The sequence below is a fragment of the Cheilinus undulatus genome, linkage group 7 (genome assembly GCF_018320785.1).
Source record: "Cheilinus undulatus linkage group 7, ASM1832078v1, whole genome shotgun sequence".
NCBI classification, from domain to species: domain Eukaryota; kingdom Metazoa; phylum Chordata; class Actinopteri; order Labriformes; family Labridae; genus Cheilinus; species Cheilinus undulatus.
In genome coordinates, this window is record NC_054871.1 from 21297999 (window position 1) to 21316055 (window position 18057).

The 18057-nt window shown below is 38.1% G+C and overlaps 1 protein-coding gene across 1 annotated transcript; it reads left to right on the plus strand.

Moving 5' to 3' along the window:
- Window positions 1-9574: 9574 nt before the first annotated feature.
- On the plus strand, window positions 9575-12536 carry srek1ip1 (SREK1-interacting protein 1). The gene is made up of 5 exons (XM_041791684.1): window positions 9575-9710; window positions 10246-10293; window positions 11196-11354; window positions 11959-12025; window positions 12163-12536. The coding sequence occupies exons 1-5, from the start codon at window positions 9698-9700 to the stop codon at window positions 12398-12400; spliced, it is 525 nt and encodes a 174-aa protein (XP_041647618.1). The 5' UTR covers window positions 9575-9697; the 3' UTR covers window positions 12401-12536.
- Window positions 12537-18057: the final 5521 nt, after the last annotated feature.

Sequence of the window (18057 nt, forward strand, 5' to 3'; positions counted from 1 at the left end):
TGACAGTCTGGGTTTGGTGGATGCCAGGACGTTACCTGTGTGACTGCATTGTGCCAATTGTGAAGTTTGCTGGAGAAGGAATAATGGTATGGGGCTGTTATTTGTGGTTTGCACCTTCAGAATTTCTATGTATTTAAATGGAAAATGTGAACAGAGCTAACATCTTTTGTGCTATTCAACCAAAGCAGTCTAGATAATAGCTGCAGTGGAAAAATAATGGATACAATATAGTGTAACTGCTTCATATCTGACTCTTGATCCTCTTCTCCAAGGCTTTTGTTACCCTACCAACAGGAAAGCATAGTTCCCTTCCTCCTCACGGCCACCCAGGCGTGATGCTCAAGCTTGTGGGGGGAACATTGTGTCAGGTGGTGAGGTTGGGAGACTCCGCGACTGGCGCTTGAGGTCAGACTGGGGTTTATTTTCCTAGGCAGGCCTGTGTCCAAAAACATCCTCCACAGCATGCTCAGTGTCCGCCAGGTGCTGACCAGACAGAGCCTCTTAGGGGATGGACAGCTCCATTCATTTAACTGGTTTTTATTCATTTTCATCTCCAGTTTAGCATTCTGGTCACACACTAATGCATGGATAAACAATAAGGCATAGTGTTGATATTGAGGATCAGACTGGACCACCCAGGCGACTTCATACAGCAGATAATTTTTAGAATTCACAGAGTATTAAGTACACATTCAGCACCAATAGTGACCTAAATGCTCTGCAACAACATGACCTTGCCTTAGGTTGAATCTTGCTGTTGCACAACAGATGAGAGAGAATTATAAAACAAATGTTTCATGACATGTTCAACCCTCACTGATTGGGAAGGAACAATACAGAGAAACATACTTCTGTTATTTTAAATATTTTCCTTTTTTTTCTTTTAACAACATTTTTACTGCTTTTGGCACCTGTCGTGTCATTCAAACGTCACTGGAGCTTCCACAGCTCAGTTCTCAATCAGCACTAGTGGCATCCACCATTTTTATGCTTCTAGATTAAAACAGCAAATAGAGCGCAAAGGATGATGGGTACGCAAGGGCTTATGGCAGGGGTGTCTAAACTATTGTCCAGAGGCCAAATGTAACCTGCAGTCCATTTTTTATTGGCAGGGAGCACAGTCTTAAAATGAAAAGAAATATGGACCACATTAAAACTAACATGCTAATTCTCTAAACAAACATTTTGACAATTTGAATTTAATGATGTGGGGGTTTTGTAGCTAATTACGAGAACACTGTAAATAGTAAACATGTTACCAACCAAAATGATAACAATATCTTGATTAATTATGCTCTGATGGATTAGCGCAGCAAATAGCAATTCCAATGGCTATCTAGTGGTGGAGTCAATGAAGCTGGGGCTGACCAGGGCCCCCTGAAATCTTAAAATCCTTGAAATGATTGTATATTTGCCTTGTCAGCCATTAGCTAGCCATTTAAGCATGCCCAATCACTAAGCATATCTTAACCTGCATTATACTGGTTTAATAACTTCAATGTAGCCCAGGCCAGCTGCTCCTCTTTACCTGCCTTTTTAGCTGTCATAAAGTTCACGGATTCTTGTGACAGTAGTTTCCGTAGGTGTTCTGTGGTACGGGTCATCCGAGGCGACCTGGACGTCTTAAAGCCCCTTGTCATCAGCGATGTCCACGGTCTGCAGTCTCCTATTAGCGATCGCATTAGTTAGCTTAGATGTTGCCATTTTAGGAACTTAACTGGGTCTGGACTGTGCCGATGTAGCTTGACGTTATGACTTGACCCTGTGTTGTTGTTAGCGTCTTTGCTAACAATAGCAACATTAGCTATCATGGCTTGATCCCGTGGTGTTGTTTGTGTCTTTGCTAACATTAGCAAAGATGCGTTTTGCTTGGAGGTGGTACTTCAGACTCGTTGTGCTTTACTGTAAAGACAGTTCAGGCAGTATGTACACACAACTTGTGTTTCATCTAGAATTCCATTAGGCAGCTTTTTAAATCAAAATTTGGCGTGAAGCAGACTGGGTCTGTCTCCTCACTCATCACTGCTGGCTGCGTTTGACCCACCTTTAACCTTTTCACCCCAGGGATGTAAACATTCACTCAGGAGAACTACAGGAGGAAGTTGTGGTCAAACTTGGTCATATCATTAAATTGCGTTATTATTTTTTTAACACATTAAGATTTCCGGATTAATCACAAGCGTTAACACGCTAATATTAACAGGCCTAATTTGAAACCATCACATGTCCATGGCGAGATTGAGAAGCCTCTGCTATCGGGATACTGCAAGATTAACAATTTCTCTGGAGTCATGGCTGGAGTGACAGGTACAAGGCAGTGCAGAAAATATAAGTCTCATTAGGGTCTGGCAATTAATCTAAAATTAGATTAAATCGCAATATGGCCTAATGCAATTTTCAAATTGCAAAAGGTGGAATATTTCTTTGACCTGACATTTTTGTAAAAAATACCAGTTTAAAATTATTTTTGCAGAAGAGAAGTTATGCATGACATATGATGCAATCATTCAGGTGCCATCTTCATTTTTGTTCATTTTTCTTATTAAATATAAGAATAACAAAAACCTTTCAATGCAATAATTCATTTCTTATTTGCAATACAAGTCAAAATCATCAGAATTAGACACTAAAAGAATTGTTCAGCTGTTGTTTAGGAATAAAAGAAATTAAGGAATAGTCCCATATCAAATTGCTATTGCAATATTGAGGAAAATAAATTGCAATTAGATTATTTTCCAAAATCATTCAGCCCTAATTCTCATCCTATAATAATATTTTGCTGGATCCCTTTAGCATGAAGCAGTACTTACTAAATTCATGATTTATTCATCAAAGTTCTTGAAATGACTTTAAAAAAAGTTTTTTTTTTCTGGCGTAAATTGTTTTTTACTGTGGCTCATATCTGAAACTTCAGAGTTTAAGGTAAAAAAAAGGACAAAGTTCAGCTGAGGCAGGTGTACTGGTTTTGCTTAAAACTACAGATACCGTTTCATGCAAACTGCTAATATTTACTAGACAATTTGTTTTAAGCCCAAGCATGATTTGAGCCTAAAAGTCCAGTGTGTTCAAACAATGTGAGTGCTTCCTTGGCTGTGGCATAGATGGAAGAGGTGAGCTTCAGCATGGTTTGATTCACAAGCCCAGATGCCCAGACGTTCAATCAGTACAAACGTTACTCCTGACACTCATTTAAACAGTCAGTGTTAGTGTTGTGATGCTATATTTCTCCTTGGTCTTGTAAACTGTGTGTGTTATATTACGACAGCTAGGCTTGGGGCAATGTGAGTGCAGGCCTGAGTGAAAGCTTGTGAGTGCATGGGACAAAGATGCTTTAGCACAGTACCATGCAACATGACATAGTGTGAGTGTGCCTTCAGACTATGAGTTCAACACATGCTTGATCCAGGATCAGGATAGTCTGGTAACCTGACACGCCAGATAGACCGTTTCATATATCCATTGCATAGATATATTTCACTTTCATCAGGGAAAACTCCTACAGAGAGCATTTGGGAAGGGCAGGACTTTTCAAAAAAATTCCCAGAAGGTGATTGGACCAGTGTTCTGTCTATCACATTCATTATGGGTCAATCAGAGTGACAAGACACAATGACGATGCATGCATACCCAGCTCCAGGAAGCTGGACAGGCAAACATTACTGTATCTATCAACACTGAAGCATGATGTCGATAAAACTCATGCAGAGGCCAGTCGGGAGAAGACGTGTCCTCAAACACGAGGAGCTTACAGTGTGGCTCTTTGCTAAGCGCTACCTGCTTACTGTACAAGTACCACTCTAGCTCACTTAGCCCTATGTATGTTCCAACATCATCGCTGTAAAGTCTTTGTCCTATTTCATGAATCTGAGTTAAACTTCTGTGGGGTTAAAAACATTGAAACTGTATTCATATAAATACAGAAAAGGCTTTAACACATCTGAAAAACATCCCATCTACCTTAACACTCTCCTGCTCCTTTCTCAGTTTCTCAGTTTCTGTATGTTAATGTAGTTTAGGTGCCATCTGGTCACCATCCTGAGAGGAAAAACTTAAAGAAATATATTGTGTAAAGCTGTTGTTTGAAGCCACATCTTCAACATGTGTTTGTGGTACAATGCTGTGAATAATGGATCTGAATAATGCATGCAAACTCTGGCAAACACGTAAAGATGTGAAGACATCTTGGAGTATCAAAGTAAAGCATTGATTGTTTTGGACTTCGGTTTCTAACTTCACTCATTTGTACATGGACAAATCTTTCTTAAAGCCATCTTGATGAAATCCACATTTGTGTTTAAAGGCTGTGAGTCATGCCAGCTGGAGAATTTCATGAATTGGAGAAAGATAAAAAGTCTATCTTGGTTACAATCCTCCTGATTTTGCACTACTGTCATTTTTATGTTTTATAAGCACTGTTGTCTCATTATGGTTGAGTAATGTCAGAATTTTCTGTCTCTGAGAAAGTTATTCTGTCGCCAAGATCCAGTTGCGCCATTATAAATACCCTTACTGGAAATATTTAACCGTGTAACCACTTTAAAATTGTGCCTCTGTCAAGTAACAATCACATAATAATGGCTGATATATCTCACTTTCTTCTATCTATAAATATCCATCAAATGGAATAAAAATATAAAAACATGTCAATAATGATAATAATAGTAGTAAGTTTATTTATGTAGCACCTTTCAAGAACAGAAAAGTCACAAAGTGCTTTACAAAGAGATAAAAATGACCTGAAGCTACCATGAAGAGACTTTAGCTGGTTTTAAAACAGATGAGAAATAACACTGATGTCTCTTTATGATCCACAAAAGCAAATGAGACCATCAGCCACAAGATTGATTCCATCAAAGTGTTTAGCTGCAACTTGCCAAACAGTCCTATTTTCTTAAATTTTCCCCAACAAATATACTTGAAGAGTGATTTATTTGATTGCAAACGAAAACAGGATGGAAATTTTGTTTGAAAACTCCTGATGAGCGTGCACAGGAAGGTATAAACAAAGATATATTTGTGTATTTAGACCTCTTTCTGGTATGTAAAATTATAAACTCTGAGGTATAGATTTATAGCCTATCCTAAGAAGTGGCATTGATTCTTTTTTCATAATTAGCTGGCATATTTCACTAACAACTGCATATCTTCAGAGCTTTATTGGATGACATTCATGAAGGGAGATTCAGGTAAGAAAGGAAGAAAAGTATAGAAACAGAGGAATGTTTTTCCTCAGTCTTAATCTTTGTTAGGGAGGCTTATGTGATATGTGCAGGGAGCTTGTGAGCCAGCCTGTCATCGGCTACCAATAAGGTCCTCTTTAAAGGCCCAGTCCGTTTCTAACAAGAGGAAGAAGAGAAAGAAATACTTCTACTTTCTGAGGGGAGATACATATTTTTTTCTCATTTGTACATTTGTGTGTATTCCTTTGTGCAGCATGTTCAATGACAAACAATCCCATGAACATGCATCAGTGGAGAGAAGTCACCCTCAATTTCCACAGGCTGTTCCTGCTGTGTTCTGGCTGTGCCATGGTTTTGCAACACCCGATGGAGCATACCCTTGTTTACTGGATCCATTTCTGAAGCAAAGTGAAGCACAGTCCAGCACAGCCCGGAACAGTTGGATCATGGGAATAAAGACAACCATGTACACACAGTTACTTTGCTTTGCTAATTTGCTGTTCATGTGCTTCCTGTGTTGACATTTTGTTTACATGGTGATGGGATATCTCACGGTCCGTTTGTGTCTGGTGTTTTATTTAGAAATTTGTTTGGATGTTAAGTGCCTTTCTGTGTCTGACTTTCTGTTTGGGTAGATCTCTGTTCAGCTTGACGCATCCTGGCAGCAGCTCAGCTGAAAATAGACTCAGCAAAAACTGGAGTAATGACATCTCAGGGTTATCTCAGGGATGTGTGGGTGCTTTCCCCATCATGCCCTTGGGCAGAGTGTTTAGATGTATTTGGATGCCTGTTTTACAGTGATCACTGCTGGGTTCTTCTACTCCTGTTTCTGGTAGATTGCTGTTGTTTCTTGATGTGAGACATATTTGCGAAGTGAAGTTATCCACTGAATTAAAGTTCCCACCTGTGACTTTAGGTGGTCCTAAAGGACACATAGAGCATGTTCCTCATTAGTCTGCATCATCTTGCTATGAGGTTGACTCTCCGATTTGCTCTTGCCGGAGGAGACCCACTTTGCCACAGATTTTCAAGAGTTAGTGCAGCTCTGTCATGTTAAAAAATATTAACACTTTCAAAGTGTAGTTTAACCTCTATGGCCTACCATAAAAGGCAAAACAAAAATAGAATGAAATTGTGCTTACTTTGCAAAAAGAAAGAATGTTTATAAAAATTAAATTACAGTAGTGCAATCAAATCTTCTGTGTGCCAGACACTTGATCATACATATGTTTGCAGAAGACCAAGTTGAAACAATAACAAGTGCGACCCCTGCAAGAAAACAATGCAAGGTTTGTGCAGACAAACGGCATCATCATCATACGTTATCACAAACACATAAAGTAGGAAGTGCTGTGAAAGACAGTGGCCTGGATTATATCATAGCATATTGTTTTTGATGTGTGTGTTTTTACTGCATTTCTGCAAAATAAGGAAGGATATTTCAGGAAGGAAACAGTACTCTGGGACACAATGAATGTGTGGTATATAAATTTTACTCCTCTGGTTTTATATGCAAAAAGAATTAGTGGGCCATTACATTTGGTTGCAATTCTACCCGTGGTTAAAGATAGATATGCAATGGGAGTGCCGGTGCTCCCGCAGGTTTTAAAGGGCTACCTAGATGTAGTGTTGACAAACATAGACACTTCTCAAGTGTTAAATTTAACTAAACATGAGTTTGGTTGACAATAACAATTTTGCTGTATATTTAACTTCATTATAGAGGTGTGGCTTTACCTGAACAACCTGGTTGGAGATGTTTTCTGTTTTTTTTATGAAATGTTGTTCGGTCTGTAATGTTTGCAGTGTGGTTATTTCATGTGGGTACCTGCCAGACATTTTTATGAATAAAGTTGAATTAAATGTAAAAAACAGGGGATAGGCTACATCCGCAGATTTCGAAACTTCCATCTTTACAGATGCAACTATCCCACAGTAGTGGTCTGAGAAAGAGGGTGTCTGAGATCTGCAGTCTACAGCCAGACACCTCTAAGAAATGATGGTTCAGAGTTAAAGGGTGTCGGAGTGTCAATGCAGTCGGGGGGGTGGGGGGGTATGTCTTGCTCAAGGGCACTTCAGCAGTGCTCAGGGAGTGAATGTGCACAATTTCCAGCAACCACACAAATGTCAGTATGTTTGTCAACACTAATGTCTTTAATGTTGTTTCTAAAATAACTCAGTAAATAAGGTTAAAGTGATCTTATCTGAGACACAAACTATGACTCAAAGACACAACTTGATTTAGGGCTTAACAAAAGAAAGAGCTAAATCATTGTATATGTAGGTGAAAGCACAGGTCATAAGACTTAAAGCTAAAGCTTGTAAAAAGACATCTGGAATAACAGTTTCAGATTACTCTGAGTCAAACTGTATAAAGTGGATGTAACCTGATATATACAGTAAATTAACAGCCCTCATCCCTCTCAGACTGCTGGTATGCACTTCTTCCACTGTGTTGGTGTAGACTGACCAAAGACTAAATGTTTTAAACTGGTGGTTGCGTGTTATGCAGATTTCTGTCTTGGTTTTGAAGTTCACATGCTTACAAGTCCGAGTGATAGTGTGTCATTTGTTGTTTTCTGTGTCTTCACTGCCATAGCAGTCCCAGCTTATGCCTGTCAGCATTCAATCACTGTTTAACCAAAGCATGTCTCTCCTTTGGAGTGTTCTTTGCACCGTCCAGTGGCTGAGAAGTGCATTAAACTTTTTCTCTCCTGTAAAGATGTCATCATGCAGCCAACACCTACACAGGTTTACTTTGTTTTAATCTCTCACCTGTGGCCGTAAAGCGAAGAGATAAACTGTTGGACTGTGTAAACCTTGTTAAATATCTAATGCTTCTTAACATGCTCAGATATGAGGGACTGAAGTTTGTTACAGTGCCCTGAAAAGGCTTTACATAACTGCTATATAGGTTAAGGAAATACCAATTACATCAAGGTTTAACAAGACAAATCCAGTGCAACTTTCTAAGTCACCGTTTAAAGATGTCATGGCAGGAATTGCCATGACATCTGTGTGGTACAAAACTGTATTTCCTTCAAAAACAGTCATGTGTTTTAAAGCATGTGAGGTGGCTGAAAAAGCAGAGGAAAAAGGTGAGGTGTGACAGATCAAAGTCCTCCTGCTGAGCGGAGTGAGGCAGCTTATCGCGAGGCATCATTGGATTAGGCAACACTGACTGCAGTATTATCCGTTTTTTATCATAAACAAAGTTGTATTAATCCTGGCAGAATGGTCACTGAGGCAGATGGCACGATCAAAAGACCATGACTGAGATTGAGTATGTGTCTGTGTTTCTGTGTGTCTCTCAGTCACAGACACGATGATGAGGGCATGTCTGGGGGCCCTGCATCTGTCGACATTTTCCATCTGCCACAGTCTGACTCTGGCTGCCTTCAATTAACCCCTAACAAAAACCACAACTGCTTTACTGGGAAAGCAATCAAGCACGGGGGCAAATATTGTTTTTGAAAAGTCCTCAGTATTTTTAATAGGGCAACTTGATGCATGGAATCCCTCAAAATCAGGGCATTGCACAACATGCATAGAAAACAGGTTTTTAATATTATCCACTGAGTGATTGTGATACATTTCCAGCTTGTGGCATCGCACTATTTGGTGATGAACATTTGTTGTGTTAGAGGACATGAAACGGATGTGAAATAATTAATGTCTTTCATTTTTTCCCTTGCTTTCTTCTTCTTTGATTATGTGTTTATTGTGCTCGTTCCACCCTCCTATTTGCCCTATAGATGAGCGGGGCGTCCACTGTTTTGCTGTCGATACAGATTTAATATACACTTTAACAGTAGCTGCCTCTTAACTGAACTATATTACAGTTTATTCCAAACACTCATGTGCCTTGTGCTTTGCAAGGCTGTGATTTTATTTGATGTGTAGGATTAGGAGAAGGTTGTGATTTATTTTTTTCTGCTTTCTTTTCTTTTCCAAAGAGAATAATGTGGCCAATGCATCGGTAACAACCATATAGACAAAACACAGAACCATTCAGGTGACTGAATGAAAGTTATGAAGATTTATACTGTTATTCAGATGTAGCCATATAAGGTAATTGCAGTTTTTTCCCCTCTTAAAGCATTATGACCTGAAATAGTACTCACTTTTAGGCCTTCGTTGCAAAACGAAATGTTTAAAAAGAAAATAGGCACAACACAAATTTAAAATAAAGTATTCAGGTGTGTGATATATAATGGCAATGTTTTTTTTCTCCTCTAGACTCGTAGCTAAAATACTTTTTAAGAACTATTGTTAAAGGGGCAACTGCTTTTGGTCAAGGCGTTGCATTTCGTCTAACCCCTGTCCAGCAGGTGGCGGTAATGTGAAAGAACTCAGGTTTGCCGACCTCCATTGTCTGAGTAAAAATAGAAAACGGAACTTGTAGTTTCTACAGGAAGTGTTTCCTACCGACACTGTTAGGGGGAAAAGAGTTAAAAAATTGCGCGCTAACGGCAGATTAATTGTAACTTTTCGGCTTTTATGTTGTGGAAAGTGAAATGGCTGACCCAGGTAAGTGTTCATGTTTAACGAGGTTAATATTTTGTATTTTGATGCGTCGTTATCTTTACAACTGTAAGAATCAAAACCACTAAGTGATGCTAATAACGTTAGCATATGTTAAACACACACAGAAAAACCGTAGAATAATGTCATTTAATTGTCTTCAGACTTTACCGAAATTATTTTTAGTGTAGTTCTTTCTTCATGTCTTCATAATACATCAATTTAAAATTGAAACATTGTATTATAATGCTAGCTTTTTCCAAAATTCAAGCATTAACCTTACCTGTCTTCATTTGCCAGCAGAGCTTCTCTGGATTGTTCTAAACAGAGAAATATAGCATTAGAAAACAAACGAGTATGCTCTATGCAGCATGTAAATCTCATGAGTACACATAGTCCTTTAAATGGATATTAATGTGAAGACCTATGTTTAGCATTATTATAGGCTATATAATATATATATTACTACCTGAAACACTGAAACCCTTTATCTGTTGTATCTTTAATTTAACTATAATCTCTTTCTACTGTTATTTCTCAGGGCCAAATAAGGACAACATCAGAGCTGGATGCAAGAAATGTGGATATCGTAAGTAAAGCTTTGACCCACAGACATGATACTTGCCTGTTTTTATGGCTGTATTTGGTCAGTTATTGGAAGGAGAGAAGAGCTTTATATTACTAATGTGGTTGAAAAATGTGGATGATTTACGGTCAATGCAGACTTTATAGGCTTTCGTTGCGTGGGAGGAAATAAGAATCTCTGTAAAGATGTTGGAAGACAATAATCTAATCTCACTTAAGTCCTTAACCATTAAATTGAGAAGGGTTCGGGTTGCAGTAAGGAGATTCGAGATCCACCATGGACATCATGTTTTGATCTTTGTTTTTTTTTTCTTTTGTAATTGCCACATATTAAGTTTTAAGTTGTTTATTTTTCCCTTTGTCACTGTGTTTTTAAATTCTTCTGTGAAGCACTTGGAATTGTATTGTTGCTGAAATGTGCTATACAAAGATACATGCTTAAAGTGTGTTGTAAAGCTGATGGAAAAAATCTAAAGATCAAGCTCCTTCAAATGCACCTACATACTTATTAAAACTGATGCTACTGGAGATTTTGATCAAGATGATGCTGATGATTTCAGTTTGGCTGCTGTAGTTGTATTCAAGACAGCATATTAAGACTCTGCTTCTGTTCATCCTGTGCATTTCCTCTATGCAAAACCTGGAAGTATCTGTATCCAGTCAGACTTGACGCTGTGTATTAGCACTTCCTGACATTGTTCGCTCCCTTCCAGATCCTTGCTCTTGTTTTACTCACTCTCAGATGTCTTACACTCTAGAGAAAAGTGTCTGCTAATTGAAACTGTAACATTGTAAAGCTTTTCAAAGTGACGTCAACAGTTCTTACTATCTGTGTCGATCTTAAAAACCTGACACTTATGTATACAAATTTGCCGAACTATTCTTTCATGTGTTAAAATTTTACAGCTGGCCATTTGACCTTTGAGTGCCGAAACTTTGTCAGGGTTGACCCACAGAAAGACATTGTTCTGGACGTAAGCAGCACCAGTAGTGAGGAGAGTGAGGAAGACTTCACTGCAGCTCAGCGAAATGAGAAGCTGAGGCGAGGTGTCCAGAATCGCAGAGGTAAGAAATTATGATCCTGTAAACCTGACTTAAAAATAATCAATAAACCCAATAATGTGATAAATTGTTAAGACATTGCTTCATTGTAAAAATAAGAACAGAATGTATTTTCACAGTGCATTTCCGTGACAGTGCTGTTACAAACTCAGCTGCTTTACGCCTCAAGAAATCCATGTTGGTTCTTTGACAGCATGATATTTTCATGTTCACATCTTTTGGTTTGCATTGGGGGAGTGTGTGAGAGCCCTGCATAGTGGGAGCCTCACATATACAGTGCTGTGCACCCCACTGGCTATGATGATCCCATTTTGCTCTTTAATATATCTGGTACATATCTGGGAAAGATGGGGAATTTTCACGCTTTGACACGGCACTGTGAATCAGCCCAAAGATGAGCAGATGGTTTCAGCAGTGACAGTTATGGAAGCTGAAACTTTGTTACTCAATTTTTATTGATATTTCCCCAAACCAGGACATGAGTACCTAATTTTGTTCTCCTCATGTGCCACATGTTGTAGGATGAAAATAATGCTCCTTGGGTTCTGAAAACCAACACTACTCCAGTTACACGTGTCTGGTCTTTTCTGTCTTCAATTTCGAGTAGGTTCTGATGATGACAGAAAAAAGCGACGCAAGCAGAAGAAGAGCAGAGATAGATCGTCAAGAAAGAGGTAATCTTTTTCTTCTTTTTTGTTTTGTCTGCATTGGGCTGTAGCCCTTGTCTGTGGATGCCTGCTCTACCAACTAAGCTAAACCAGCACCATATCGTTTGTCTTAAATTAAACTTTTTGTACTTTTTTCCCCCTAGGTCTGCATCATCATCGAGTGATGGGGGGACCACAAAGAAGAAAAAGAAATGCAGCAGATCTTGCTCATCTGATGAAGATGAGAGGAGAAAGAAAAAGAAACTGAAAAGCCACAAGAAGAAGAGCAAAAAGCACAAAAGGGAAAACGAGAAGAATCACAAGAAGAAACAGAAGAAGAAGAAACATGAATCATCATCCTCCTCTTCCTCAAGCTCCAGTGAATCCTCAGACAGTGACTGAGACAAATAAACTGTACAGGGTGCAGTGGTTTCAACATGTTTATCCTCCAGTACATGACAGTGTGATGTACAGACATTGTGACAGTGAGGCATCTCATCCGGTCCAAAACAAGTCACACCCTGTTTAGACTGTGCATTAACACGGACTAAGTGGGCATTCTGATACCAAGTGGTAATCCTTGCAACTTTGTGTAGACACACTTCAATGCATCCTGAAGACTGTTTGATATCCAATTGCTCAAAATGCACAGAGGTGGTCTCCCTCCCAGACCACCTCCAGCTGACGTGATCTGTGGTATTCTGCTTGTCAACAAAAACATGGTTTTGTGATGGGTACTGCAACCCTTCTTTGAGATCCAGATTAATTGGCTTGGCTTAGTAATAAGAGGTGGTCTGTTGTTTCCAAAACAGGTCTTCATTTAGTACCATTTTGGCTTTTTTATGTCTACTAGACAACAAAACGGTAATAAAAGTAAACAGACTTTCAAACATGAGCTGGCTTCTTTTGTTCACATCAGCTCATCTGTGAAGAACACATCATGGCTTCCACATAAAACCTTGTCTTGAATTTTCATTTCAGTTTCACCAGTACCCCACAGGATGCACTGGCTAAGTAGTGTATCAACATGTTCTTTTAAAGCTTTCATGACAGGTAAAAACATAGAAGAAAGAGGCACTACTAGCCTTTTAGCTCATGGCTAATTTGCCCCCATTCATTGGAATGCCAATGGCTTCATTTCTCACAGCATGCCAGGATATAAGAGCCATAAAAATGATGTATGCATTTTGTTTGCATAAAAGAAAGGAAAGTGAGTTCTAAAATCAGGTTGTCACTAAAGACAAATTGTTAATGCATAGTAGGCATGCATAAAGTGTTGCACTTAGTATCTGAATGCCCAAAAAGGATTGTTAATGCATTGCATAAACAACCTCCTTTTTTGTAGACAAAGATTTGAATGAGTTAGTATCTTAAATATCTTTGTAGAGTACTCCAGCACTCAAGAGTTTTTCACTGTCATGCAAACTAAAACAAAATTCTGTTGTCAGCTCGAAAAACTGGATTGTGTTTTGAGAAGTTTTTTTTTAAAACAGATAGTTCTTAAGTAGTCTATTTCAGTGGTCCTCATCTACAGGTACATCTAAAAAAAATTAGAATATCACGAAAAAGTTTGATATTTTTGGTCACTCATTTCAGAAAGTGAAACCCATATATTATATAGACTCACTGCACGTAGAGTGAAATATTTCAAGCCATTATCTGTAAGCCATAATCATCAACACTTCAAGAAATAAAGGCTTGAAATATTTCACTTTATGTGTAATGAGTCTATATAATATATGGGTTTCACTGTCTGAAATGAGTGACCAAAAATATTGAACTTTTTCATGATATTCTAATTTGTTTTTAGATGTACCTGTAGTCTAGTCTCAGGACCCACAACTATCTCCTTGATGAGAAATGGTTGAACCCAAAAATGTTCAACCAGTCAAATTTTTTCAATGAGAAATCTAGCCATTTTGACCTTAGAACAAAACATGATTGAACAAAGAAAGTGGGCTAAAAAAAACATGTTTGGAGGCTTTTTATGCCTTTATTGATAGAGGAGGACAGTGGATAGAAGGGGAGAGACGCAGGAAAGAAGACGCGGGCCAGACTTGAACCTGGGCCACCTGTGTTCTTGGGCTGGAAAACCCCCAGACCTGTTTAAAAAGTGCACATTACAGAAGCCCAGGGAGGACATGCATGAAAACATTTTACAGTACTTATTTGCACATGATAATTTGTAAAATAAATTCCTTATAATTTTAAGATATAAAGAAATGAACATACAAAAAACAACTTTATCAATAATCAAGGAATTTAGGGGAAAAAAGTGGTAAATCATTTTTACAAAACTATTCCATAAAATAGATGTGAAATATGACTGTGCTTTGTTCTGCCTCTGGGAGGGGTATCTCAACAACTCAAGCCATTTTTTCCTCCTGCTCTACAGTATCCAAAAACAAAACCAAAGAGATGTTGACATCTCAAAAACAGGCCAAAATTTAGTTACTAGCTTTATCTTTTTTAATCATTTAAACATGATTCCTTTCACATCTGTGGAAGAACAAAATATGAAAACAGTTACAAACTGTATTTTTAGAATAATCTCACATTTAAATACTGATCTTATTTTGTCCATGTTATTTTTCAAACAAATATATATTTACATCAACTGATCTCATTTTTATAAAGGTTGATTTTAAAGTAGTTACTGACCTCCAGCATACTGAGACATGGCAGAAATAACAGAAAGTAATGATTGGAGAACTGCTGTTGTTTGACAGAAAGGGGAAATTGGAAGTCTTAATTCCTGTAGGGGGCAGCAACGTTCTTTTAAATGCAGCTTACTGAGCTGCTGCAGAGAGATGAGGGACTATGATATTGGAAATTTAAACATGAAAGATAACAGAAACTTCGAGCAAAAACAGATCAATTTAAATCTATCAGAAAATACCCTAATATGTATTGTTTATTGGTATACATAAATATATTATTGTCATTTAATGCTGTTTGTAGAGTTTATAGGCCAGGGATCATCAACTACATTTGTACAAGGGACAGATTTTGACCTGGCAGGTGCTTTGGGGGCCAGACTTTCAAATTAACTGAAATAAATATTTTGTTCCAAATACATATTGTATTGATATTTGTATTTTCTCTGAAGGTGTGGGGGGCTGGATGTTGATGATCACTATTATTGGCACGATACTACCAACCTGAGCGAGCAGACTGGTCTGAGATTTTCAAGAAGAAAACATGAAATAGGTCTCTAAAGCCCTTGTATTCCTTTTTAGCACCTTCCCTACACAGTTGACATTTTAAAAGCTCTTTAAAGGAACAAAAAAGACGTCAGTACCAAAATACACATCTGCAAAATACATTCATATCAAAAAGCAAATCCTTAAACCATTTTAAAAAAATGTATCTGAAAACAATCTGCTGAGGAAAGCCCACATTTTAGAAGCTCATATCTTGGTAGTATTTATCTTTACCCCACCCAGTGGTTAATGTAGGAGTGATGTAAAAATGTCTTGTTTTGTTCTCCAGACAGAGAAACTGACTTAAAGACAGATTCCTGAGTAGATCACTGTCTAATGCCATCATTGGAGGAAAAAAGACCTTCCAAAAGAAGAAACTGTGAGGCTCTAGAGCAGGGGTGTCAAACTTTATTACAGCAGGGATTCTGAATTAAGGTCTGACCTGAGAGCCTGAAAGGGTCAACATTTAACCATAAACTATCAACCTCATTTTCACCAGTGATGAATTATGAGACATGATTTGGAGATTTAAAAAAATTCTAGATGAAGTTTAAAGACTCCAGATCTGAGACAAAAAGGCAACCTTTTAGTTCAAAAGGTCAAAATATTAAAAGTCATAATAATGTTTACAAAGGCAGATTTCTGGGATAGAAAGTCAGACTCATGGGTTTAAAAAGGTCAAAATATGAGATAAAACTCATAATCCTGAGTTTAAATGGTCAAAATATGATTTAATATTTTAAGTCATAATTGTGAGATGCAAAATTCAAAATATTAAATGCAAACGAATTAATTAATTTTCCACATTCTTGACTTTTTATCTTCAGGTTCCTGATCAGATTACTGGCTTATGGTTCAATCGAGAAGTGTGAAGACTGCACATCAGGAGTTGCTGATTAGCTCTGGAGGAAAATTCTTGTCTCAGTAAACAGAACTGTTTCCACACGACCAGGTTTGAATTCCAGCAGAGCTGATGTCCTCTTTGACTTAGCCGGTCCCTAGAAGGGTTTTTTTCCCCCATGTAGCATTAATATCACAGTTATTTTTGTATGACTGTAACACTGAAAACGTTCCCAGATTCATCGGTAAATTGACTTGAGCATGTAAAGAGGTTTTCTTGTGACACGCCTACCCATTCATACCACATTTCATACACTCGTGGCAGAGTTTGTTATGGAGCTTTGGCCATCAGGACTAGCTATTCACTCATGCATCTGTACACATTTGCACGAAACAACAATGGGAGAAAATTGGGGTAAAGCGTCTTGCCCAAGGACATGTGACTGCAGGAGCTGAGGATCAAACCCACAACCTTCCAACTGTGAGGTAACCAACTCTACCTACTGAGGTCCAGTTGTCCCAGGGTATGATGAAATTTCAAAGTTTTGAACTCCAAGAAAATATTTTCAGGGTTGGTAAGCAATCAAACTACTTTAAATTAGGTTCCCCAAAAAATTAGATTAGCTTTGCGCTGTGTATAGTTTACTTGGATTTGAAATAACTTTGCATTGCAATGTCATCATTTTAGCAATGTCTTCTGATTACTCTATTATAATCAGATCATACCAATGCATTGTACTCAGGTTACTCATATACATCCCTCTCTAGTATCAAAGAGAGTTTTTTAATAGATTTGCTGACTAATGAATATATATTGAAGCAAAAAGTCTCCACCATAAAAGCAACAGGTGAGTTGCTCAGTAAGACCATAACCTCATCCATTAGAGCCTACTGGCAACATCAGGATTGAATCCTGGCCAAACGGATCTCTGCTTCAGCCTCTCTGGCTCCTGAGTAATATTTTTTGTGCTTGCAGGGTAAATGTCAGTGATGTAGAACTCCATCTTCTTTAAATTCTACAGAAAGAGTCTTTTGATTAGATTACTGGTTAAAGCTACAGGAGTGTCCTTAAGAAGCAATGGTCATTTGGCCCAGTTCAGAAACCATGGGCAGCATCAGGTTTGAATTTAATCACCTTCACTTTCTTTTAGCCGTTATCCTGCTGTCCTTCCCACTTATAGTAAATGTATTGTCACGTCTGGTCTGTAGATAATTACAAGATAAATACTACTCTATCCGAACACTCTCACACATGAAGATGAATCTGTAGAGCAGTGGCCACATATTTTATAAAAACTCTCTCATTTAATACATTTTAACAGAATCAGTAAACCTAAATCAAAGCTTTCTTATCCCTAGATGTTGAAGAGGAACATCATAAGGCTATGCTCAAATGTTGGATGCTCAAGTGTATGATGAGTACAAACTGAACCACCTTCAGAGAGGAAAACCTCCTAATCTCATAACCTCCATGCTGTCAGTATCACAATCTGCGGCTAAGACATTAAAAAAGACACAGTGCCTCAAAAACCTCACAGTCTGAGGATCTTTGGAAAGACCTGTGACAGATGTTTATATCTGTGCCATTAATTTCACTTTGCCTTGGGGAAGGGGATCTTTTGAAACATCTGCAGCACCCTCAAAGCTAAACGCATGACTGCTGAGAAGAACCCAGCATTGTGACATTTCTCTCTTTATCTTTTTGAGGAACGGAGGGTAGGTTCCCCATTTTAAACTAACTGTAAGCCAAGCCAGTAACAGTTGATTCTTGGGAGGTGGAAATACATTATTAGTGCTGGGAATGATAAAGAAATCTGACTCAGAAGATGTTATTAGTTAGAAAAACTAATATTGCCCCATTATAGTGCTTTAATTCTTCATTTTGAAGATCACAGTTGTTAATAGAAATGTGCTGGACACAATCAAGTTTCCATTGGACTCTATTGCTACATGCGTAACAGAATGTGGCCGTAGTGATCAAGCAGCGAACAATAAGCAAATATGTACAGTCTATGT